The sequence below is a fragment of the Sinocyclocheilus grahami genome, unplaced genomic scaffold (assembly GCF_001515645.1).
Source record: "Sinocyclocheilus grahami isolate Dianchi unplaced genomic scaffold, SAMN03320097.WGS_v1.1 scaffold166.1, whole genome shotgun sequence".
In the NCBI taxonomy this organism is placed as follows: domain Eukaryota; kingdom Metazoa; phylum Chordata; class Actinopteri; order Cypriniformes; family Cyprinidae; genus Sinocyclocheilus; species Sinocyclocheilus grahami.
The window spans coordinates 74,845-101,272 of NW_015505345.1; the positions used below are offsets into that span (position 1 = coordinate 74,845).

At 37.4% G+C, this 26,428-nt stretch overlaps 1 protein-coding gene across 1 annotated transcript in view; it reads right to left on the bottom strand.

The window, feature by feature from the left end:
* LOC107593173 (serine/threonine-protein kinase N2-like) overlaps positions 1–26,428 on the bottom strand; it is a 37,362-nt gene that overhangs the window by 6,890 nt on the left and 4,044 nt on the right. Inside the window, exons 3-13 of the mRNA XM_016282788.1 lie at positions 19,783–19,937; positions 14,156–14,279; positions 13,904–14,058; positions 11,222–11,435; positions 9,640–9,825; positions 6,796–6,905; positions 4,999–5,142; positions 4,822–4,897; positions 3,663–3,840; positions 3,246–3,369; positions 775–896 (exon numbers count right to left, since the gene is read on the bottom strand). Of these exons, the coding sequence (XP_016138274.1) occupies positions 775–896; positions 3,246–3,369; positions 3,663–3,840; positions 4,822–4,897; positions 4,999–5,142; positions 6,796–6,905; positions 9,640–9,825; positions 11,222–11,435; positions 13,904–14,058; positions 14,156–14,279; positions 19,783–19,937 (1,588 nt within the window). The remainder of the gene's footprint in view (positions 1–774; positions 897–3,245; positions 3,370–3,662; positions 3,841–4,821; positions 4,898–4,998; positions 5,143–6,795; positions 6,906–9,639; positions 9,826–11,221; positions 11,436–13,903; positions 14,059–14,155; positions 14,280–19,782; positions 19,938–26,428) is intronic.

Here is a 26,428-nt window from a genome sequence, read left to right on the forward strand (position 1 = left end):
TTTGGTTTCACTGTATATCCTTCGGTTATTTTCACACTTAATTAGCCCATTAAAATGTATTTGACAAGTTTTTGTTACTTTCACTGTTCATTGTTTTGCTCTATGGTACATCATCTTTAATTTAATAGCATTAGAGCTGCACCATTGCAGCAGCTTAGTACTGTAATCACGCGCTTTGCTGTAATAATGCAGGGAACCACTCGTTATAAATCTCCTAACTGTGATATTTTCAGAAATAGAAGTTGCGTTTTTTCATCTGAAACGTGCTGTGATTTATATTCCAAAGCCACTCATATAATGCAGAAACACTCAAGCAAGCAAAACACACGCAACGCGTGCAGGTATTTGTACTGATGCAGAATAGTACAGCCTAGCGCATTTCACACAGGCTGCTAGATTCACTTTCGCCAGAAAGTCGTGTATGCCTAAGGTTAAAAATAAATTATGTTTATAGTGAATGCCCCTATAAATGGTTTTATTTTTACGATTTCGTTTGAATCAAAATGATGCGTGTGCTAAGTGTGTGAACATCAAAGATCACACTACAGAATTGTGAGCGCTCTCTCTCTTTCTCTCGTTAAGTAACTTGTGCATTGTTTACTTACTTGTTTTTGACATATCCGACTGAACTTCAAACTTTCCAGTGATGTCTGAGAGAAAGATATACTCACTCGACAAGCTCGCGCATCTGCGCCGCCACGCGCTCAATCCACGCAGCGTGCTTTGTTTATCAGCACCATGATGTCAGTCATCCAAAAAAGGGGAACAAACTACCTTATTTCAGTTTTTCGTAGAACTGCAGTCAGTTCCAGGTCAGGCTGCTCATTTTCAACCAGACTGTCATAATCAGGTTTAGCTACTGTTTTGTTCAGGAAGTCAAAGGTCGCTAGGGCATCCTGTAGGCGAGAGGCATTTAAGAGTCATTCTGAAGTACTTCAAGAGAGCTCCCCTTATAAATAATACTTGCCTTAAAGGGACAGTTCAGACAAAAAAAATGAAGATTGTGTCATTGTTTACTTGTCATCATTATATTCCAAACCCATATGACTAACTTTTTCCCCATCAAACACAGAAGGACATGTAAGGCAGGATGTTCAAGCTGTTCTTTTCTAAACAATCAAAGCGAATGGTGACCAGGGCAACTTTGCTATAGCGCTGCAATCTTATTCATCCAGTTATATTATTGAATATGCCAGTGGTTCTTAAGCTTTCTTTAATTACAGGTACTAGAAGTGTCCATAGACTTAAATAAGTAACTAAAACATTTATAAATCACATTTCAGGATTCCAGAAGTTTTAAGAGCTACAGGATCTTCAGGCATCCAATTATTTTTAACCAATCAATTTACATGACTTTTCCTGTCATTAGTGATACTGGATATAGATTTTCTTTTTTTAAAGGATAAGGATTAAAAAAATGTTTACTCACCAGTTCTACTCAATAACATACGTTAGAGCAGTGGTTCCCAAACCTGTCCTGGAGGACCCCCTGCCCTGCATATTTTGTATGTCTCCCCAATCAGACACACCCAATTTAGTTATTGCAGTCTCTACTAATGAGCTGATGAGTGTAATCAGGTGTGTTAGATAAGGGAGACATACAAAAGGTGCAGGGCAGGGGGCCTCCAGGACAGGTTTGGGAACCACTGCGTTAGAGCTTAGCATAACTATAAAAAAAATATTTGTTTTAAGATGCCCATGGTGTTTTAAGATTTTAATCATTTCTGTGACTTCTTCAGGGCAAGTAATCACACATTACAGCAGAAATCACAGTTCTTGGTACATTAAAATGTTAAATATCTGGATTTTAATCAATTTAATTGCTTTTTTAAAGGGATAGTTCACCCAAAAATTTATTAGGCTGTGCTTTACTCACCCCCGAGGCATCCTAGGTGTATATGACTTTCTACTTTCAGACGAATCCCGTCGGAGTTATATTAAAAATTGTCCTGGCTATTCCAAGCTCTATCATTGCAGTCAGTGGGTGTTGCAGTGCTTCAGTCCAAAAGAAGTGAAATAAAAAGCGGCCATCCATAAAAAAAAAGTCTCACACGGTTCCGGGGGGTGAACAAAGGCCTCCTGTAGCGAATCGATGCGTTTTTGTAAGAAAATATCCATATTCAAAATGTAATAATCACGTTAATCTAGCTTGCGCCAACAGTTGTACATGGAAGCAGCTCCGGGCTGATAACGTATGAGTTCAGCGTTATGCATGTGCCGGTGAGTCTCGTGAGTGTTAACGTTTGTTAACAGGAGCAAAGGAAGCAAAGTTTCCTTACTTTAGCAAAGAAAACCCAGTCTCCTCTTGGCTTATATCAAAATCCTCCGACATTCTTCTTTACAAATCCTCATTTTGTACTTCTAATAAGTGACCATTGTTTTGTTCTCTCTGCTGCGCTTCCGCGTGCGTCACTTCTGAGCTGCGCATGCGCAACGCCCACATCTTACATTATCCGCCCGGAGCTGCTTCCGTGTACAACAGTGAGCGCAAGCATTAAATTGATTATTACGTTTTAAATAGGGTTATTTTTCTTACAAAAACACATCGATTTGCTACAGGAGGCCTTTGGTCACCCCCCGGAGCTGTGTGAGACACTTTGTTTTATGGATGGGCACTGAAGCACTGCAACACCCGCTGACTGCAATGATAGAGCTTGGAATAGCCAGGACAATTTTTAATATAACTCCGACTGGATTCGTCTGAAAGAAGAAAGTCATATACACCTAGGATGCCTCGGGGGTGAGTAAAACACAGCCTAATTTTCATTTTTGGGTGAACAAACTCTTTAAAGCTTGTTTTGTCTTATTTTAAATAATTTCAAATCATCTTTGGACGTTTGGTAAGGCTGGTTGAGAACCACTGGAATATACGCATGTTCAAACTGAGCACATCACATTCACACATTGTCTGTTAAAAGACAGAACCAACAACATTTGGCAGCAAACTTCATTTGAAACAACTCGTCATGCCATATTTAATTATATGTGAAGATGAGTGGAAATTGCCAAATCTCATTCACCTTCACGTGTATTTAAATGAACTCCTGCCAAGATAATCAGTGAATAACAATTTAAATTACTTTTCATCCCATCCTCTTTCATTGTATGGAAAAGAATGGTATCAACATTCTGCTAAACTTTTCCTTTTACGTTCCAACAGAAAACAATAAGTCAGATGGGTCTGGATCAACATGAGTGAATGATGATATTGCTAAACTATTCCTTTAAAACAACTGCTCCTGTACCTGCACCTCTTTTCCATCTGGGATCTTATCCGGTGATGTTTCCTCTATCTCCACTTCGATGGAGTGCCGTTTTGAGGGAGGGGTGGCTGGTTTGTCAAAATCTAATTTGGTCACAGTGGGGTCGCTGAGGGAGCGAAGACAAATCATAAAATTTCCATTTTAAACAGTCCAGCAGCTTTGTTTGGGGGTTTGGAGATTTACAGAATAGCTACATTATGGAATGCATACACTAGGATACAGAGCAGGAATGTTAAGTCATCTCATTATCTAAATATAGAGCACCAATTATGTTTTCAGACAGATTTGTCATTGTTTATCAAAGACTGCAGACTAATTTGAGGCCTTTCCGCTACCAGATGCTCTTTTAGGAAATGAGTCTGTCTGGATGAGCTGGAATGCATTTGAACACATATGTACCTGGGTAGGGAGTGGGCGTCTGGGTGGCCGATGGCTACTGTTTCTGGGCTCAATGCTGAGCCTAGATCAACCCCCTGAGGACTGAATGAGGTATTGATTGACGGAATGGCTCTTCTCACCAATCTGCCCCAGGTGGCGATGTTAATGTTCATCTGAGGGGCACGCAGGAACGTTTTACCTGAGAGAAACAAGGTTTATGTATGAGATGGAGAAAGCAGAAGCAAACTTCTGAACAGCAGATAATATTCATTCCAAAACCCAGTGTTCTATTTATGTAGACACTCATTTAAATGCACTGTAGACATGCACTCCGGATGTTCTAAAAGGTCTAAGATACCTTATTTTAGGAAAAAATTCTGAAACAACATAGCATTTATCCTTCATGTACAATGCAGTCCCAGTATGCTCGGTGTCAAGCTCAATAAGAAAGCAAATCCAGGATGGTTAAATATTTGTTCACATCAAGACAAATATTTTGTGTGAAAACGCAGTGAGATAAACATTTACATTTGAATGATAGTCTCTCTCGTCTCTGCACTCTTGTATTGTTCTTTGATAAACACCACAGCAAACAGTAAAATATGAACTGCTGTTTGAAAACATGTAAACAGGAAGTTCCGCAAGTGCTTTTTGTATCGAGTAACTGGGTACTACTACATTTCTATAAGTGCCACTTTCTATCAGAAACTGAATTTACTGAATGTAATGTTCATTCATCCCCATCTGTAGTTTTTATGCATTGGTCTGAACAGACAAATCAATAGTGAAAACCAAATTTACATGCCAGATTCGTGTTGATTTAACAGGGCCCGAGATGGCCTTATAACAGCATTGCGCTGTTAGCTTAGCAAAATGCTAACGGAAACTTTGACTTGAGTCTCCCTTGCAGAGCACTATTTGTGAGACTTTGGCACAATTTTGAAACAAAGCTCAAGTTTCTAAACCAGCAATTCACCTTCTTTGTCTATAAATGGTTCAAACGAGTTCAAACAAGAAGGTCAAAGTTCATTCTGACTTCACTGTGTAAACACTGGCCCCACAGCAGTGGAATATTGAACCACAGCACTGTGTCAAAAGTAGGCTGCTTAATCTAGTCTGTTTAAGTGAACATGTCAACCCTTCTCAACATTGAGGCATATTTGCCACTTCATAACCTTACCTTGCTGTTTGGAGAAGATTTTCTTTTGCCTTTGTAGTTTAGGTCGCCTCTCAATAACTGGGTTAAAAAACGTAACCTGTATCCAAAGAGGTAGAGAGAATATCAATATAAATGTCCTCTACAAGGCCATCAAATTTGTATACTGCACGTCTATGTGTAATGAAAAAATGAAAGTACCTCAGCAAACAGTGTTCCTTGTGGTTCCAGGTAAAGGCACATACCATGACGCTGGTTGTCTAGGAAGTCTTCCAGCCGTAAAAACTTAACAGCACACAGCGAGCGCCAGTCTCTCCAGTACACAGCTATCTCCAGCTCACGAGACTACAGGTCAACCAAAAAAAACATTCAATATCTTATATTAAGTATACACACACACTACCTTGAAGTGTATATATACAGCCTTGGTGAGCATAATTGACTACTTTCATAAACATTTTAAAAATGAAATATTCTGTTAAGTTTCATTATGATGTTGTATTGAGTGGTTGCCAGGGTTTACTATGTGATTGCTAGAAAGCTATAGGTAGTTGAACGAATGAATGAGGCATTTATATAGCACTTTATTGTGTATTGCCGTACACCCAAAGCACTTTACAATCATTGGGGGTGGGGGGTGGGGGGGTGATCTCTCCTCAACCACCACCATCTTCCAATGTATATGGAAGACAAGAAGTGTCAGTTAAAATAAAAATAAAATTAAGCTATTCAATTATCAGCATATTAGCTGAAAATTTTTTTTAATAATTAAAATTGACAAAAAAAATATTGACTTTTAAAAATTAGGTATTTGAGAGAGTACTGGTCAAGTGCTTTTCTTTTTTAAATTTATTGATCAAGTAAAAAACGCCCAAAAGTTACCACTTATGAGATTTACTACAGTTCACAGCCAACGGTTTGACATTTACAGGCCTTTTACAGGTCTTTTCAGAGTCTGTCTGCCATTACACAACTGCGGCTTAGAGCTCTCACGTTGCCTGCCATGAGATTAAACGGTTATGCCGTCACACAGCCAAAAGCAAGTCCAAACCCACAGACATGTGTGTAATAATAATCGACCCTCAAAAATTTATAAAATAACATAGCAAGTAAGCCTCTATATCAGGTTTACAGAAATCACTAATGAAGTAACTGAAGGAGTCATTTAATTCACTCTTATTTAACCCTTGCTCCTTTGGGAGATGTCAAATAGAAACCTGAGCAATTCCATCAACAGAAAAATAAAAAGCGTCTGAAAGCAAATACAAAATCAGCCCATTTCTTAATGTGGAGGAATGGAGATACATTATAAAGGACAAGTTGGGAAAAAAAGGAACTAATGCTGATTGTAAACATATAAACGTTAAAATTAAACTGACGTTTGCTTATCACACAGCCAAAAGCAAGTCCAAACCCACAGACATGTGTGTAAATAATAATCGACCCTCAAAAATTTATAAAATAACATAGCAAGTAAGCCTCTATATCAGGTTTACAGGAATCACTAATGAAGTAACTGAAGGAGTCATTTAATTCACTCTTATTTAACCCTTGCTCCTTTGGGAGATGTCAAATAGAAACCTGAGCAATTCCATCAACAGAAAAATAAAAAGCGCCTGAAAGCGCCCATTTCTTAATGTGGAGGAATGGAGATACATTATAAAGGACAAGTTGGGAAAAAAATGAACTAATGCTGATTGTAAACATATAAACGTTAAAATTAAACTGACGTTTGCTTGTGAAAGAGTGTGACTCAAACACATAGCCATCATTATATATGTGAGAGTGAAGAGATTACGAATAATGACTTTTGATCCGCCTTGTCTGAGTTTCCATAAGAACTGGGTCAAATCTGGGATTAACATTTCCAAAGTTAATTGAGAGAGGCTGGAATGGAGAGCATGTGTGCATATGTGTGCCCATCTACTCGTGTCAAGAGGATTATGGGATAAGACTGTGGTTTGACAAGTGTGTTTTATGCAGTTTCTCTTGCATTACCCGGTCAAGTTCAAGTGTGAACTTATGATCCCAAGATTGGTTGCTAACTGGCTTCCAATGGGTCTGTCCCACAACTGTGTTGTCCAGCTTCAGAACGGCACTGATTTCATCTGTCATAACAGTGCAAAACAACTCTTTAACTATTACTTTAGAACAAAAACATGAATATAAGTTCATTAGGGATGTGTATTTAATTAAAATGAAATGTGATTTATTAAAAACAAATGCTGATAAAAATAAAAATACTCCCCAAACATGTCTGTCTACATACAATCAAAATAACAAAAATACATAGACAAAGAATTTAAAAGTTGTCCAACAGTTTGGGGTAAAAAAAAAAAAAAAAGTATTTTTTTTCTCTCTCTCTCATGCTCATCAAGGCTGCATTTGTTTGATCAAAAATACAAAAACAGTAGCATTCTGAATTTTTCAATTACAATTTAAAAAGTTACTGTCTATTTTAAAATGTAACGTATCCTTGTAATGGCAAAGCTGAATTTTCAGAAGCCATTATCCAATCTTCAGTGTCATGTGATCCTTTAGAAATTATTTCAATATGCTGATTTGGTACTCAAGAAACATTTCTATTTATATTATCATAGCTGAAAAAAGTTGTGCAGCTTTATATTTTTGTGAAAGCTGTGATTTAAAAATTTTTTTAGGATTCTTTGAAAAATATAAATCTCAAAATAAAAGCATTTATTTGAAATCGAGATCTTTTATAACATTATAAATGTCTTTATGGTCACTTTTGATCAATTTAATGTGTCCTTGCTGAATTAAAAATGTAATATCTCAAAAAAAAAAAAATGACCCCAAACTTTTCAACGGTAGTGTATTCACTTAGACTTCAAGTCAGAACAAGTGTTATTTTCAATTTACCGGCAGAGACAATGAGTGAAGATGAAATAAGATGTCAAATCGCCACGTTTCACTTAAATGTGAATGATAAATGTAGTTTAATGAGTCTGGATTTAGTTTAAATTTACAGTGGTTACTCGATTTGTTCTGTTTCAGCCCAATGGCCATGCAAGATTCTGATATTAACTTGGATTTTTAACAAGCATTTAAAACAAATATAAAGCCACTCAACTGGACAGATCATCAGACTTGGAGAGCGTTCGGCTGCTGCCAGATTTGTTCTTGTTTCCTCGGCTCATAAATGAGGATCGTGCCTCACTGGGGCTCCAGCCGGGCAGAGGAACAGATGCTGTCTTAGAGCGACCTGGGACGTTCTCCAGGAGGTCCTGACAGCCCATGAGCCTCACATCTAATGTGCCTGTGGATTTACAACAAAGCCAACTCAGAGCCAAAACGCTGCGTGATCCGAGATGTAAATCACCAAACACATCTCTTCTGATTAACACAAGATAATAAGTGTGCAAACAATTGCAAATGTCTATTTCAAGACACACGCAGTGGTTATAGAGCCTTATATGGAAAGCACTACAAGTCTATAATGGTAATGTAAGCTCTCTCATTCTCCTTCAGAGTGAAGGTCAAAGTTGTGTGTGATAAAGCCAAGGGTGGGGGAGGGGACCGCTGGGGCCAAGTGTGTTGACACAGTGTGAAAAGTCGAATGTAGTTCCTACATGCCTATACCCAGACAGCTGTTACCCTTCTCAAACTGGGCTATATGTACAGCACCATGTGTTGTGATAAAGGACTAAAGAGCCTGTTCACACTGGGAGAGAATATTTGCAGTGAACAAGACTATAAATTGAAACAATGAATTCCCATGGATCTGTTAACAGAGACTAAATTTGTCTGAAGACTGGAAGTAGTTTTCTTCCCCATGTATGTTATTTTTTTCTTCTACCAGTTCCAAAACATATCTACCAATAAAATGTAAGCATAAGGATTTCTGGAATTGCTCCTACATACTCCAGTACAATTGGGGGTGATATCTCACCAACTAGTACGGAATGCTAAATGAAGATGAATCCTGCTTATAGTGGAATCCAATGGCTTTCTCTTATTTTCTATTAGGTTTACCAAACTGATGCTTCAGAAGTTCATAAAGAGATAATAAAAGTAAACCATACGATTAGCGGTTTTAATCCAAGCCTTTATATGATAAACAGATTTAATTTAGGCTTTAATTCACATAAACACTGATCAACACACATGCATAGAGCACATCAAACATGGTCAACGGCATTTTAAACATACTTGCTTGACAATTGACAACAAACGCCACTTTTACTCTAGCCACAAGCAAGCACTTTTGAGCTTCCATTCACCATATCTGATATGCAATGATCAATGTTTTATTTGAATAAAAGCCTAAACTAAATTAATCACTAAATTAATCACTTTTATGAGCTCTTTTTGTATTATCATAGCTGAAAAAAGTTGTGCAGCTTTATATTTTTGTGAAAGCTGTGATTTAAAATTTTTTTTTTAGGATTCTTTGAAAAATATAAATCTCAAAATAAAAGCATTTATTTGAAATAGAGATCTTTTATAACATTATAAATGTCTTTATGGTCACTTTTGATCAATTTAATGTGTCCTTGCTGAATTAAAAATGTAATATCTCAAAAAAAAAAAAAAAAAAATGACCCCAAACTTTTCAACGGTAGTGTATTCACTTAGACTTCAAGTCAGAACAAGTGTTATTTTCAATTTACCGGCAGAGACAATGAGTGAAGATGAAATAAGATGTCAAATCGCCACGTTTCACTTAAATGTGAATGATAAATGTAGTTTAATGAGTCTGGATTTAGTTTAAATTTACAGTGGTTACTCGATTTGTTCTGTTTCAGCCCAATGGCCATGCAAGATTCTGATATTAACTTGGATTTTTAACAAGCATTTAAAACAAATATAAAGCCACTCAACTGGACAGATCATCAGACTTGGAGAGCGTTCGGCTGCTGCCAGATTTGTTCTTGTTTCCTCGGCTCATAAATGAGGATCGTGCCTCACTGGGGCTCCAGCCGGGCAGAGGAACAGATGCTGTCTTAGAGCGACCTGGGACGTTCTCCAGGAGGTCCTGACAGCCCATGAGCCTCACATCTAATGTGCCTGTGGATTTACAACAAAGCCAACTCAGAGCCAAAACGCTGCGTGATCCGAGATGTAAATCACCAAACACATCTCTTCTGATTAACACAAGATAATAAGTGTGCAAACAATTGCAAATGTCTATTTCAAGACACACGCAGTGGTTATAGAGCCTTATATGGAAAGCACTACAAGTCTATAATGGTAATGTAAGCTCTCTCATTCTCCTTCAGAGTGAAGGTCAAAGTTGTGTGTGATAAAGCCAAGGGTGGGGGAGGGGACCGCTGGGGCCAAGTGTGTTGACACAGTGTGAAAAGTCGAATGTAGTTCCTACATGCCTATACCCAGACAGCTGTTACCCTTCTCAAACTGGGCTATATGTACAGCACCATGTGTTGTGATAAAGGACTAAAGAGCCTGTTCACACTGGGAGAGAATATTTGCAGTGAACAAGACTATAAATTGAAACAATGAATTCCCATGGATCTGTTAACAGAGACTAAATTTGTCTGAAGACTGGAAGTAGTTTTCTTCCCCATGTATGTTATTTTTTTCTTCTACCAGTTCCAAAACATATCTACCAATAAAATGTAAGCATAAGGATTTCTGGAATTGCTCCTACATACTCCAGTACAATTGGGGGTGATATCTCACCAACTAGTACGGAATGCTAAATGAAGATGAATCCTGCTTATAGTGGAATCCAATGGCTTTCTCTTATTTTCTATTAGGTTTACCAAACTGATGCTTCAGAAGTTCATAAAGAGATAATAAAAGTAAACCATACGATTAGCGGTTTTAATCCAAGCCTTTATATGATAAACAGATTTAATTTAGGCTTTAATTCACATAAACACTGATCAACACACATGCATAGAGCACATCAAACATGGTCAACGGCATTTTAAACATACTTGCTTGACAATTGACAACAAACGCCACTTTTACTCTAGCCACAAGCAAGCACTTTTGAGCTTCCATTCACCATATCTGATATGCAATGATCAATGTTTTATTTGAATAAAAGCCTAAACTAAATTAATCACTAAATTAATCACTTTTATGAGCTCTTTTTGACATTTCCGAAGCATCATATTTTTTGGTGGAATGGCTTTCAATGGAGAGACAGAAATTTCACAGGTTTCATTAAAATATCTCAATTTTGGATTTGAAGATGGACCTCTGCATTTTATAAATGGCAGACAATCTAAAATATGCATTGTGCCACCTGTTGGACTGGAGTAAATTTGGTTTTCTGACAAATATTTGATGAAAAATGGGATTGTCTTGTGATTCACTTCTGCACTTTTCTCCCAGTGTGAATAGGTTTTAACCCCATTACAAGCGGTCTAATTTCTAAAACCAATCTAATATGTGAACAGTAAATACCATGTGACTATGAATTCTGTTATGTTACCGGTCAGAGCAGCTGGTTTGGCCACAGTGCTGTACTTGTTGCTGGTGGACATGATGCTTTGGCGGTGACTGAGAGGCGGGGAGGACACCATTGCTAACTCCTCCATTATCAGATTGCTCTTCGGGTGATTTTTGGGCAGCTCACTGAGTCTCTGCTCCAGAGAGAACTTCAGCAGGTCGAGCTTCTGACTGGACTCATTCAAGCGTGCTTGTGCCTGCAAGAAAGTAAGACAATTCTTTCAAATGCATACAGACATAAATACTCACATTTTGAATGTGACAGTGCTGCCTCAGAGAATAAGGATTTAAATCTCTCTGTGACAAATGGAAACTGTTGTAGATTATGTTTTTATTGTTATTATTATAAAATTATAATTTTAAAAGTTTAAAGGGATCATATGATGCGATTTAAATTTTTCCTTTCTCTTTGGAGTGTTACAAGCTCTTGGTGCATAAAGAAGATCTGTAAAGTTGCAAAGACTAAAGTCTCAAATCCAAAGAGATATTCTTTATAAAAGTTAAGAGTTAACCATGCCTATCTAAAACGGCTCGTTCTAACATGCCCCCACATATCTACCTCCCTATGTGGGAAGATTTGCATAACGCCGCCCAAATGTTCACGCAAAGAAAGAAGGCGTAACTTTTAGTCTCACTGTAGTTTTGTTGACGCTGCAGCCATGTCGTGAAGACGCTGTGTGCTTCGTTGTGAAAGCGAAACTACAAACCCGATTCCAAAAAAGTTGGGACACTGTACAAATTGTGAATAAAAACAGAATGCAATGATGTGGAAGTTTCAAATTTCAATATTTTATTCAGAATACAACATAGATGACATATCAAATGTTTAAACTGAGAAAATGTATCATTTTAAGGGAAAAATAAGTTGATTTTAAATTTCATGGCATCAACACATCTCAACTCATTCGTCGGATCCGCCGGGCGCGTCGTTCTCGACCCCGCCACCTCAGCTCACTCAAGCCCGGCCTCAGCTCACGCTAAGCTGGGGCTTCCCCTCATGCTAGGCCGCTGTGTTTTTCGTTGTGAAAGTGAAACTACTTTGTTTGGTCTTCCAAAAGAGGACACGACTACAAATCAGTGGTATTTACAACACTGTTCCAGAACAGTTTAACCCAAATATCCAGATGTGTGCAGCACATTTTATGGAGGACTGTTTACTGATCCTGGGAGCGTAACGTTAGACTAAAATGCCGGCAGTTCTGACTCACGTAAGTACGTTTTCATTTAAAGGATTTGCCACTGATGATTTAAACGCGAGTTTTGGGCAGTGTAGAGTAGCACTTGTTTATTGTCATTTCGCTGATCACAAATACAGACAGGGTTTTATGTTTACGTGGCGCGATGCAATGCAATGCATTAAAAGACAGTATAAGTCATTATAATCAGTAATTATGTACCCACTGGACGCAACAAATGCCTCGTTTGTAATGGGTTTTAATGTTTTTGTCTTGTCGCTCCGGCCAGGACACGGCATCAACAGTATGTGAGGGGCGTAACATTTCCGTCTCAAAGCTTGAGGTATTCGGCTAATCACTACGCATTGGATAGCTGGCCAATCACAGCACACCTCGCTTTTTCAGACCGATGAGCTTTGTAAAAATCGACGCGTTTCAAAAAGGCGGGGCATAGAGGAGAAACAATAATGTACAGTATGTGGAAAATAATGTGTATTTTTTTTACTTTAAACCGCATAAACACATTTCATTACACCAAATACACAAAATAATGTTCTTTTTAGCAGCATCATATGACCCCTCTAAAATAATAATTACTGTGAAATAATAATTTTATATTTAATACTCTATTTTTATTTATTTTAATAATCACAATAAATGCATTTATTATGTTTTTCCAAACCATTCAACCCTACCATTTAACCCCATTAAAATGTCTTCAGCATAAAGGCAGTTTTTCAGCTTTCGTAAAATTATTTTTATTTTGCATGGGACTGCACTTCCCTACAAGTTCATCCTATTAATTCTAGTCTGATTAATTCTTTCCAAATAGAGCTTTCATCTGGTAATTTTATTTATTTATTTTTTTCTATTCGCAATATTGCAGAAAAACAACACACTGCAATATCAGTTTTCTCCAATGTCATGCAGCCCTAAAGTGAATTTTATTTTTTTTTTTTACCTTGCTCTACCAGGTGAGAAACAGGAAAAACTTCAAATAAACGTATTGATTCAGAGCCACAGAGCATTCTTTCAGCATATAGTATTCTGATTGACTGCTATCATGCAGCACAGGAACTAGCTCCAATCTTTTTCCCTGTATGTGGAGTCTAGCGTTGTCAAAAAAAGCTGGTTTCTGTCAGGCAGTAGGTGTGAAATTTTTGTGTTGTATTACACAAAAAAAAGTCATTTAAAGTAAATTTTAAAATAAAAGTTAATTCATCCTCCAACAGATAGGAAAAACTGAGTATAACTCACACAGGAATAAAACAATTACATGATAGCTCTAGACCATTTAACCACTCTGTGTCATACCACGATTATGGTGTAAAGTGAGAAAAGCTGTAAACATTTGGCCCTTGAGGCAATGTAGGCTATTAAAAGTACATAGTTAAATGAATAACTGCATTAAATGGATACAGATATGTGAAGCACAGGAAAAAGATGAGAAACGACTATAAAAATCATTGTAATTTAGAAATGGAGCTGACCTCTGAATGAGCTTTCTTCTCCGTCACCTTCCCTGTTCCCAGCAGTTTCATCACATTCTTGGCACCTTCTGCCACAGCAGACTCTATCCGGAAGTGATGTCGGAGCTCTTCTATCCTCAAGTCCAGAGGACTGATTATAGGCTTGCTTGAAGTCACTGCAAACATCAGATTTATGTTTTATTACCACACTCCTGCCCATTTAAATTGCAAATCACAGATATAATTAGAGAGGAAATCAGCTACACCACATACTGTCATTGTTCTCATAGTTCATCTCGCTGGTCTGGCTGGCTTTGAGAATCTGCATTCGAATGAACTCTATCTTTGTCTTGCTGTCTTGAAGCATCTGTTGAGCTGCTGCGAGCAGTTTGCGGTCCTACAGATGAAGCCACATGAGGAGGAAAAAAAACAGAAGAGGAGTTTAGAAAAGAACAGAGGAATGAAAAGTGCACAAATAGCACTTTGTAATGACAAGTATTACTTATTTCAGATCCATAGCTCATAAACCTTCAAATAGAAATACAAAAGGAGATACACACTTCATTTCCATTTCTATCTCAAATAAATGTTGTTCTTTTGAACTTTCTATTCAAAGAATCCTGAAAAAAAATCAGCTTAATATTTTTGTAGAAAGTGTGATACAACTGCACGACACTGATAATATGAAATGTTTATAGAACCTCACATCAGCATATTAGAATGATTTCTGAAGGGTCTTGTTAGTGCTGGGCGGTATGACCAAAAATTTATATCACGGTATTTTTTTTTAAAATTATACCGGTTTCACGGTACATGACGGTGTGTTTTTTTTTTCATGCATGACCGGGCGTTAACCATATTTTCTACTGATTGAGAGAGAAAATACTGCAGTATATTGACTTAGAATGCCCTATTTTACTGTCATGACTGAATATTGTAAAAAAAATACCACACTAAATAGTGACTAAACACTACCCCTTTTAATACATGTTAACCAGGAGTCACTCTCATTTATAATCGCGGCATCGTCTGATAAAATCAACATGCATCTACACTAAAGAGCGGCTATGCGGTTGGTTTGGCTATATTACTTTTTTGTCTCATGCAGCGCACTGCCTGCGTCTGAGTAACAAACTAAAAAAAAACAACAAACAAAAAAGTTCATGCGATATTAACAGATGACCTACGCTCATATTTATAATTCCAAACAATCAGTAAGCAATAGGGGCTAGGAAACGCTGTTTTGTACTCATTTATTGACGAGTCGGCTGCAGTGCGGCCAACTGAATGCGCTACTTCTCTGCCGCTCACTGCACAGAACAGACGCCGAGAGAGGTGACACTTCTCCGGGAAAGTCAGACCTCGCGTTCCCAGGACAGCACTGGAGAAATCTTCCAACTGAACCATAGCTAAGGTTTATCCAAAAAAGTCGATAGGTTTGTCAGTATGAGTATTCTATGGAAAAAATCAGCTAAAGTCGCGCTCGTGTGTGTGAGACGCGGGAGCTGATGGCAGGGGGCGGTGGATATTTGTGGCGGTCAATGTGGATATTGTGGATGAGTTCTTCTGTGTCATCACATTCTATTAGTTCTACAGCTTCAGTTCCAGAACTTTCACGCTTAGTAACACATACAGCTGTTCCCTCACCACAGTGCAACAGTGAAAAGGGACCCCTTTCAAACAGTGTTGCGTTCTGAACGTTAAGCGACATACACATCGGTATTGTGGTATTTTAAAAATTCTTATCATAACAAAAATAAACACCGGTATTCGGTATGAACCGGTATACCGCCCAGCACTAGGTCTTGTGACACTTTAGACTGGAATAATGGCTACTGAAAATTTCACTTTGCCATCATTATTTTAAACACAAGTTATTTATTTTAAACTGTAATATTTCACAATATTACTACATTTTTAAATCAAACAAATGCAGCCTTGGTTAGCATTAGAGGCTTTAAAAACATTAAAATAATCGCACAGACTTAAAACATTGCAACAGCAGTGCATGAATCAAGGTTTCATGACATTTTGATTTAAATGTACAAGTAGTAACGATCGTTTTATATATTTCAATATTTCAAAACATATTACTGCATAGCACTCATACATTATTTATTTTTGTTTGTGTGTTTTAACGACATATTAGCAACAATGGCTATATTCATGCCAACATTAACAGCTCATCATTATCATTTCACTATATCAATTTACAATAATATAACATTTGCTTAAAAAGCAATTCAAAAACATACAAGTAACAACAATAGTACTAATAAAAATAATATAAAATCTTTCAATTTAATCAGTGATAAAAATGCTAAAATTATTTTAGGAGAGGCCTTTTTAAAAATGTGTTATTTGTTTTCGGAGTAAAATGTTAATATCATTTAATATTGGGCATTCTATTAAAATGTGTTTTACACTCAAAAAATTCTTACACGCGTGAAAAAAACTGGTTTCTCTTCCCATTTCAATAAATATGAATGGGTGAGTCTTGAATGTCTAATTCGACATCTAATCAACCTGGTCATATCTAGTTTCAAAACAGCAATTACTTCTTTCATTTACTACTGGATTCACCTCATATGGTTTGTTGGATATGAATTCACTCCATTCAATTAGCCATTTATTAATTATGTACAGATTTACTCATACACTACATTCTCTTATTGTTTGCATATCAGGGACTATATCTTTTAGTGAAAGGAAAAAAAGAACGACTTTATTCAGCAATTCGTCTTCACCCTGGCGCCATATTGGAGCGTATCCACTGAACGTAAACAGCGTATGCTGTTCTGTGTCAGCTACGCCATGCGGAAATTATGTTTATGTCGTTTACGCTTTGATCTGAACGAAAACAACGTATCCGCGTGGCGTAGCTGACACACAACAGCATACGCGGTTTACATTCGGTGGATACGCTCCAAAATGGCGCCAGGGTGGAGACGAATTGTTGAATAAAGTCGTTCTGTTTTTTTTTTGCACACAAAAAGTATTCTCGTAGCTTTGTAAAATTACGGTTGAACACCTGATGTCACATGGATTATTTTACCGATCTCCTTGCTACGTTTCTGGACCTTGATCACGTAATGGCACTTGCTGTCTATGGGAGGGTCAGAGAGCTCACGGGATGCATCAAAAATATCTTAATTTGTGTTCTGAAGATGAACGAAGGTCTTACGGGTTTGGAACGACATGAGGGTGAGTAATTAATTACAGAATTTTTATTTTTGGGTGAACTAATCCTTTAATACTTTATTACTCATAATTCATATTCTTAAAGGGGTCCTATTATGCTCTTTTACAAAGTCTTGATTTTGTTTTGGGGGTGTACTAGAACAGGCTCTCATACTAGGTTGTATGAAAAACACATTATTTTTTCACATATTTTACATTATTACAACACCTCTCTCCCCAGTCTCGAATAGTTTCTGTATCAAATGAAGGCCCACCTTCTGAAATATGAAATGTGCTGTGATTGGTTAGCTGGGCCAGTGCGAGTTGTGATTGGCAGCACTCGGCACCTGGTCGGGAAATGTCATGCCCCTTACCATAGCCACCTGCTAGCGTCAGTGTAAATATTGCGTCAAAATCAAATCAATTTGAGCGCGATTTAAACCTGGATGATTGTAACCACTCTAAGTTCGAAAGCCATCGTGTCTCCGACATAGTGATAACACTCGTTGCCTTCTTCAGTGCAGCTTAGCTAGGTCTCGTCCCATTCGTCGGTATTTGTGATATCACAAATCCCGGAAAATATGCGTTGTAGTCCAAACGAGTCACTCGTTGTAGTTTTTGAAAAGTGATTTCTGTTGAATAAAATATCTCCTTTTGAAGCGGACTTTGAGCTTTGTAACTTCGCAGATCTTTTTTATGCTCAAACAGCAACATTACAGACTAACTAAAGTTGAAAATTTGAAAAAGCATAATAGGACCCCTTTAATATATCTTATTATTTAAAAGTTATTAAAAGTGAAACCCAGAAATTAAAAACAAAACCATGCAAAACTCGTTTGAAGTGTAAAGGGATGTTTGCTCGTCACACCAAACATTCAAATCTAGTGACTGAGTCAGGAATCTCTACGGACTAAACTTCCTGTAAGCAGCCATTAGAGGCTGACGTTACCTTAGAGGCCTTTCCTCCGGATGTCTAAAGCAGCTGGGAACCTGCATGCAGGACTCACCACTTTAAAAAAAAAACACCACATACCAGATTGTGTTTTTTTTTTTTCTCCCCACAGTCCAACCAATGGTGCAAGTTTGGGAAGGGAATACCTGTTTGGCCCAGCATCTAAAGACAAAGAGTTAGCAATTCCCTTTGGTGCCACAAGTGGCGCAAAATCGCAGCTTTAAAGTTCTTAAACGGAGTAGTCCTGGGCCAGCAGAAATGTAGGAGTATCACTTTATCAGTGCGAGTCATGTGCCGTAGTGCTGAGTATGTTTTTGTAACAGTTTTTTAAAGGGTACTAAACCATTCATACATCTGGAAATAAGTCAGACTCCCTTCAGTTCTGTCTCCCTGTGTTTATCACTCCATATATATTCCCCTCCCGGAGACTGTGCTGATTAAACAGAACTCCTTCGTGAGTCCTAGTTGCTAATTTTAGCCACAGAGCCTCTTTAATTAACAGTGTCGTTCTTGATAAAAGGGAGGGAAGGAGGGTCGGACACTCTAGACCAAAGCCAAACCATGAGAGCGATTCTGCTGTCTCCCCACAGTCCAACCAATGGTGCAAGTTTGGGAAGGGAATACCTGTTTGGCCCAGCATCTAAAGACAAAGAGTTAGCAATTCCCTTTGGTGCCACAAGTGGTGCAAAATCGCAGCTTTAAAGTTCTTAAACGGAGTAGTCCTGGGCCAGCAGAAATGTAGGAGTATCACTTTATCAGTGCGAGTCATGTGCCGTAGTGCTGAGTATTTTTTTGTAACAGTTTTTTAAAGGGTACTAAACCATTCATACATCTGGAAATAAGTCAGACTCCCTTCAGTTCTGTCTCCCTGTGTTTATCACTCCATATATATTCCCCTCCCGGAGACTGTGCTGATTAAACAGAACTCCTTTGTGAGTCCTAGTTGCTAATTTTAGCCACAGAGCCTCTTTAATTAACAGTGTCGTTCTTGATAAAAGGGAGGGAAGGAGGGTCGGACACTCTAGACCAAAGCCAAACCATGAGAGCGATTCTGCTGACACTACATGCATGTTTTCAGACACACTACATGCACAGCACCAAAGCCTGATTTCCTGAGGGGGAGGGTGGAGAAACATAACTGAACTGTTCTATTCCAGTTCTCCTTAATGTCAGCAGCACCCTAGGGGGTTACAACCATGACACTGGCATATGTATATAAATGAGTCTAGTCTGGCTTCCTTTACCTCTTTTGGATGAAGGAGAGGAGATTTCACTCAATTTTAGGGGACAAAAATTGCTAACATCTGTTTTCATTTCTTGGGATGAATCTGGTCTCCCAAGATCTTTAAGAGATCAAACGGCTTATCCTCTCTGGGAGTAAAAGAAAAGTACAGTATGTAGTGTAATATGAAATGAAGTGTATTTTTGAAATACTTTTCCTATTCCAGCTTAATATGTAGAGGTTACAAATTTTCACTTTAAGGTTGATTTAACTGAAAAAGGTAAACAGTGGCTCCATCAAAACATTCTAAACAGCACAACACTGCAACATTGGTTCAACCAGTGGTATGAGTTGGGGCAGGACTACTTAACGGCAAAAAGTGGGAATGTTTTTGGAAATGGCCCTTATTATTTTTGCAATATTACTTTGTAACACAAAAAAAAAAAGAAAGTGAGAGAATCCATGTAAATAACTGTTTGTACCACAAGCAAATGCATTAGTCTATACAAACCACACACTACAGATCCTCTAAAGACAGACTACTACCTTGGAAGAGCCATTGGAATACATCTGAATCATATTTTCCGCTCCCTGTTTCACTTTGAGCTCGATGTCAGCCTGTTTCTTCAGAGCGGCCAGTCTGCTATTGTTGGTGGATGTCCGTGCTTCACTCTTGGGGGTGTCTGGGGTTAGCGGGTACTCTGATATTGGACAAACACAAATCAACATCAAAGAGTTAATAAAACACTAAAACAACAAACAAAACATTGTTGGGAATGTTGGAGAAATGTGACTAAACACAGGTATATTCAACGCATATTGGAAACATTAAGAACATTGAAAAATCACAACTTGTTAAAACGTGTAACAAAATAACATGGCTTTTCTTTTTTAGCATTTGATGAGTTGAGTAATAAACAGAAATGACAATGATATAATGACACCCAGTGAAGGACTTGTGCAGGCAGGAAAAATGCAAATGTTCTCTCAGGTGACAGTGAGCCAGTTTCTCAAAGACTCTCTGTGAGAACAACCAGGCCATCATGGAAAGACTTGCACAAGATTGAGCAAACACAAACATGAGCAAAAACACCTTAGGAGAAAAACTAAAAGAAGGGGGCAAAACTGTATTGCCAGTATTAAAGTTGCTTCATCTTTACCTAAACAAGTAATACCTAAACTACTAAAATATGCATGCAATTTAGAACTTGATCAAGTTAACACTTGACCTACGGTTAATTTAGTCAATTTCCCTCTGAAACACACACACACACACACACACACACACACACACACACACACACACACACACACACACACACACACACACACACACACACACACAGCCCCACAGATTTTCTTTATACTTCACGAACTGTATTGCCAGTATTAAAGTTGCTTCATCTTTACCTAAACAAGTAATACCTAAACTACTAAAATATGCATGCAATTTAGAACTTGATCAAGTTAACACTTGACCTACGGTTAATTTAGTCAATTTCCCTCTGAAACACACACACACACACACACACACACACACACACACACACAGCACTTCAGGGTTGTTTTATGATTAGCTGAGGTTCAGAATGATGAGATCATCTACTCATGTCCTGACAAGAACACTAACCACAAATTATACACCTGCAAAGGTAAGGTGGAAGCCTTGTTTCTGACAGCTCTGTCATGGTATATAGAGGACCAAGGCAAAACACTAATATTAACAAAACAATAATAGCCAGTAACACCAGAAAACTGGTAGCTGAATTGTGACATGCAATGCTAAATCTACTGTTTTAAGTATCATATTGATAATTAGACATTCAGCTTATATTACCTGATATCAATGGACTATGTGGACTTTTTGTATTGCTTTTAATAATATTAACTGATATCAACTATATGGACATTTTGTACTACTGTTTAATGGTGGACTTGTCACACCACACAGGACCATTTCAAATTCATTAAAAACATGAAAATTGCGAAAAACTTGACGACCACTTACAAAAACTAAAATACACTTCATCAAGATCAAGACAAGGAACACTGAATTTTGTTTATTAAAAAAAAGGTCCAATGACAGGTTGTGTCAACTAACCACACACAAAATATGCAAATTTGTATTTCCCTGCAATTATATAAATTGCATAAAGACAAGCTAGATAATACTGCTGTAGTTTGACTATTAAAAAGGCCTGTAATTAAAACCAGGCTTAAATGCACAAACCTAAGTATTTGACAGACAGGTTTTAAAATATTTCACTTGACCTTGTTAGAAATAGACCAAACAGGAATGCGATTAATTCCTCTAAGGAGAAGACGCCTCCCTGCATGATTCATATGTTGGGAATTCCCATGTATTCCTTTTTTGTAATTGAGTGCAAAGTGATTATTTCTGATTTCTTAGTAACACATACATAGAGAGGATATGAGAATTCAGAATATTCTTGTATAAATGTTTATTCTTTTTGCTACTGTCTTATTGAAATACTGGAGATGTTCACCGGTACCATTTATACATATTTCACATATTTTGTTTCATGTATTCTGCACAATAATTTAATAAAAATTCTCATTCATGTCCTGTTAAATTATTAGCACACAAAACCAGCCAATTGCACTGCAAAAAAAAGTGTCACGGACAGGTTTATAGAGCCTTCCTTTACTGTTTTTGTATACTGATTTAAAGGGGTGGTTGATTGCGATTTCACTCTTTTTTTATGTTAGTTAGTGTGTAATGTTGCTGTTTGAGCTAGGGATGCACTGATACTGATATCGGTATCGGGCCCGATACTGAGCTCCTGTACTCGTTAAAATGCCCAGATACCACACAGCATGTGTTAAGTGCCATATTCAGACAATGAAACACCGACAACAGAACAACAGACAGCAGAATGGAGTTATTAGAGATTAAGGATGTCTACGATGTATATGTATGCAATGAATATAATTAGGGCTGGGCAAAAAAAATTAATTTTTTGATTAATCGTTTTTTTTAAATGACATCGATTCGATATCGATTCTCAAAAGCCGAGAATCGATCTTTTCCGGGATTTATTTCAGCACATTTAAAACAAGATCTGATTAACCGACCATTAGACGCACACTAGAGGCGGTTTAGCCAATCACAACACACTGAGCCAGCTAACCAATCTAAGCCCATCGCGTATTTCTGAGGGAGGGGCTTCATAAAAACAGGAAATCATCCGAGCGTTCATAGGAGAAGGGACAGAGCGGTGTAGAATAAAGGTAAATTATGTGAAAAATAATGTGTTTTTTTTTTTTAAACGAAGCATTAACATGTTAGACTGCACCCCATAAACAAAATCAAGCCTAGAAAAAGAAAGAAAAAAAAAAACAGGCAACCATTTAATAATTTTAAATTTTCCTTATTTTGACAGGTTAGAAGACTACATTTCAGATTTGAAAATAAAACAAAAAAAGATTGTGCATGCATTTTTGCTATTTACATGCTTGCAACAACATTCAATCTGTATCTGATATTAAAGGGGTCACATGATGCAATTTCAAGTTTTCCTTTCTCTTTGGAGTGTTACAAGCTGTTCGTGAATAGATAAGATCCCTAAAGTTGCAAAGACTATTTTCGAAAAAGAAAAACAAAACCAAGACGAAAACAAAAACGATTGGTCAAAAAACATTTTCGTAAACCGAAAAAAAAAAAAAAAAAAATCTAAATAAATTGATGCGTGTCGGTTTAGGGAAATACCCGTAAATGGCACATCATGCACATGAGGTTATCTGACGGAGAAACGCAAAGCAGTTTAAAGCAGAGTCCTGCACGGGTCCTGTTAGGTAAACCTGGCCTGCATCCGCAGTACACCCGACCCGTTATCCGACAGCAGCCAGCACCAAATTAATTCTGTAAAAAAAAGTGAGCAAGACATGACAGTTACGGTATGGTGATTATAGTTAAATAAGATAAACTATATATTAGCTATAATTTAAAGAAATTAGCTACATTTATTTTCAAATTATATCACAACACACATTTATCATTCCAGTCTAGTGCGTTTTACATATAATGTAAGCGCAACTTATGTAGATTTAAAAAGGCATGACTGCTTCATTTTGGTGTGTATTTGTATTTTACCATCTAATCAATCTCAGCATGTTTTAATTTGGTGTCGCTAGACGTTTGCATCACTAAGATTAAATTAGCCTAAGTCTTTCTTTGGCCTGCGCTCTGGAAGTGATCTGTTAAATCTAATAAACTTTAATTACTAAAACTAAAACTAAACTATATACAAACTAAATAGAAATGTGTTCACAAAATAAAAACTAAACTAAAACTAACAAAATTATTAATGAAACTAATAAAAACGAAACATTTTATTGCAAATTTGAAAATTATATTAAAATGAAACAAATTTAAAAATGCTAAACTATAATAACCTTGGTCTCCAGCAACATTTCTAGTTTTTGTTATTGTTTGATTTTTTTGTTTTCTGCAGCGACTCGGAGCACTTTTCATACCCTTTTTTCTGGCTGAAGCACATTTGTTTCAATCTATAAGAATAATCAGCCTACACTACCAGTCAAAAGTTTTTGAACAGTAAGATTTTTAATTTTTTTTATGAATTGTCTTTTGCTCAACAAGGCTGCATTTATTTGATCCAAAGTACAGCAAAAACAGTAAAATTTTGAAATATTTTTACTATTTAAAATTGCTTTCTATTTTGAATAGATTTTAAAATGTAATTTATTCCTGTGATCATACATAGCTAAATTTTCAGCATCATTACTCCAGTCTTCAGTGTCACATGATCCTTCAGAAATCATTCTAATATGCTGATTTGCTGATTATCCATATTTAAAACAGTTGAGTACATTTTTTTTCATGATTCTTTGATGAATAGAAAGATCAGCATTTATCTGAAATAAAAAGCTTTTGTAACAAGAGGCGTGCGGATCCATGTGCAAGCTTTATTTAACAAGAGAAGTGGTCAAACACAGGCAGGGTCGATCAATGGCAAACAGGTATATGGCGGGCAAAACAAGAATAGTCCTAGGGCTAGCGTAGGTCACTGATCGGCAGACAGAATCACAGGGGCGAGACGAGAGGGAAGAATCCAGGAAAACAGGCAAAGATCAGAAACCGAATCCGTAATTATGTCCCCACTGGATGCAACAAATGCCTTGTTTATAATAGGTTTTATTGTTTTTGTCTTGTCGCGCCGGGACACGGCATCACAGTATGGTAAGGGGCGTAACATTTCCGCCACACGCTTGAGGTATTCGGCCAATCACAACGCACTGGATAGCTGGCCTTTAATACTGTATTTATAATAGTATCTTGCCCTGATAGACATTTGGCCAATAATTTAATGAATACTGAACTACTGTATATTCACAAATAAAGAATTTCTGGTAGAGAACAGCACTAACAATATGAAGGTCATGGGTTTAATTCCGAAGAATGCATAAACAAAGTAAACAGGCATGGAGTATTCACTTTGAACTGAAGTAATGGGAATTTTGTGTTCAGTATTACAAATTCAAAACAAACAAATTTAAATGGGAATTCCTCAGCTAATTATACTGAGATTTAGAGTATCCTATAACCTTATCTAGAAGAGTGACTCCTATTTGTAAACACTTAAAACTTTCTGAAGTTTGGTGAGTGAATAACTGAATCAAGGAAAGAGAAAACCAACTGTCCAAGAGACATTATTTGCATTCAATAAACATGCAACCCTACTGCAATTGGACTAGTTCCTATCTGAAAAGCTGAAAATGGATCGCAGCAATAAATAAATGCATACATAAATAAATAACATAACACTGTGGCTTTTCTAAACACACAGTACACAATGATTCAATTAAGCATTTGTGGAACTAACCAGGAAAAGTCTCACATTTGCCATGGGTTTCCCCAATGTCGAGACACGCTAGCTTTCCCCAAGGCAGACGGACTTAGAGTGGTTACCATCACCCGGGTTTAAATCACGCTCAAATTTATTTGATTTTGACGCAATATTTACACTGAAGCTCGCAGGCGGCTATAAGGGGCATGACATTTCCCAACCAGGCGCCTAGTGGTGCCAATCACAACACACACTGGCCCAGCTAACCAATCACAACACATTTCGTATTTCAGAAGGTGGGCCTTCATTTGATACAGGAACTATTCGAGCCATTCATGCCAGACTGGGAAGAGAGGTGTTGTAATAATGTAAAATGCTAGCTTTCCCCAAGGCAGACGGACTTAGAGTGGTTACCATCACGCTCAAATTTATTTGATTTTGACGCAATATTTACACTGAAGCTCGCAGGCGGCTATAAGGGGCATGACATTTCCCAACCAGGCGCCTAGTGGTGCCAATCACAACACACACTGGCCCAGCTAACCAATCACAACACATTTCGTATTTCAGAAGGTGGGCCTTCATTTGATACAGGAACTATTCGAGCCATTCATGCCAGACTGGGAAGAGAGGTGTTGTAATAATGTAAAATATGTGAAAAATAATGTGTTTTTCGAAAAACCTAGTATGAGAGCCTGTTCTAGTACACCCCCAAAACAAAATCAAGACTTTGTAAAAGAGCATAATAGGACCCCTTTAACTAAGAAAAGGCATACAGCTGGCCTGAGCATAATAAGACCCCTTTAACTAAGAAAAGGCAAACAGCTGGCCTGGTGAGACACTAACAAATGCACATGCATTCAGAGAAACTAAAAGACATGATTTCAAACAACAGAGGTGCCCTGAAGCACTAGCAGAGCAAAGAAATCACAGCCTTGTAATCATGAGTTTGCATTCATCATGTTATCCAAGTTCACAAAGAGTCACACTATAATATAAATCACAACCCAGCCACAACGCCATGAGCATAATGCAACATTTACACACACAAGGATGCAAAGACTTCATTCATTCTTGTCATACTCCCTCTTTGCATTAATTTATGATTAACTTGACAGTTTCTAAGTCACATTATACTATTGTAATATTATTGATAATAAAGGGAATTCACAGGGAAATAATGACAGCTGCATAAATAATCAGTGTTCTTCCTTCTGTAGCTACCTCATGGTTCAAATGAGCAACAATATCAAAATTCAACAGCAAGCCTCTTGTATAACCAAAAGCTCAAATGCAAAACCTTCTATTTTGGATAATCCATTAAACCCCTGGCAAATCATTATCATTGTTCTTTGTTGTGGTGA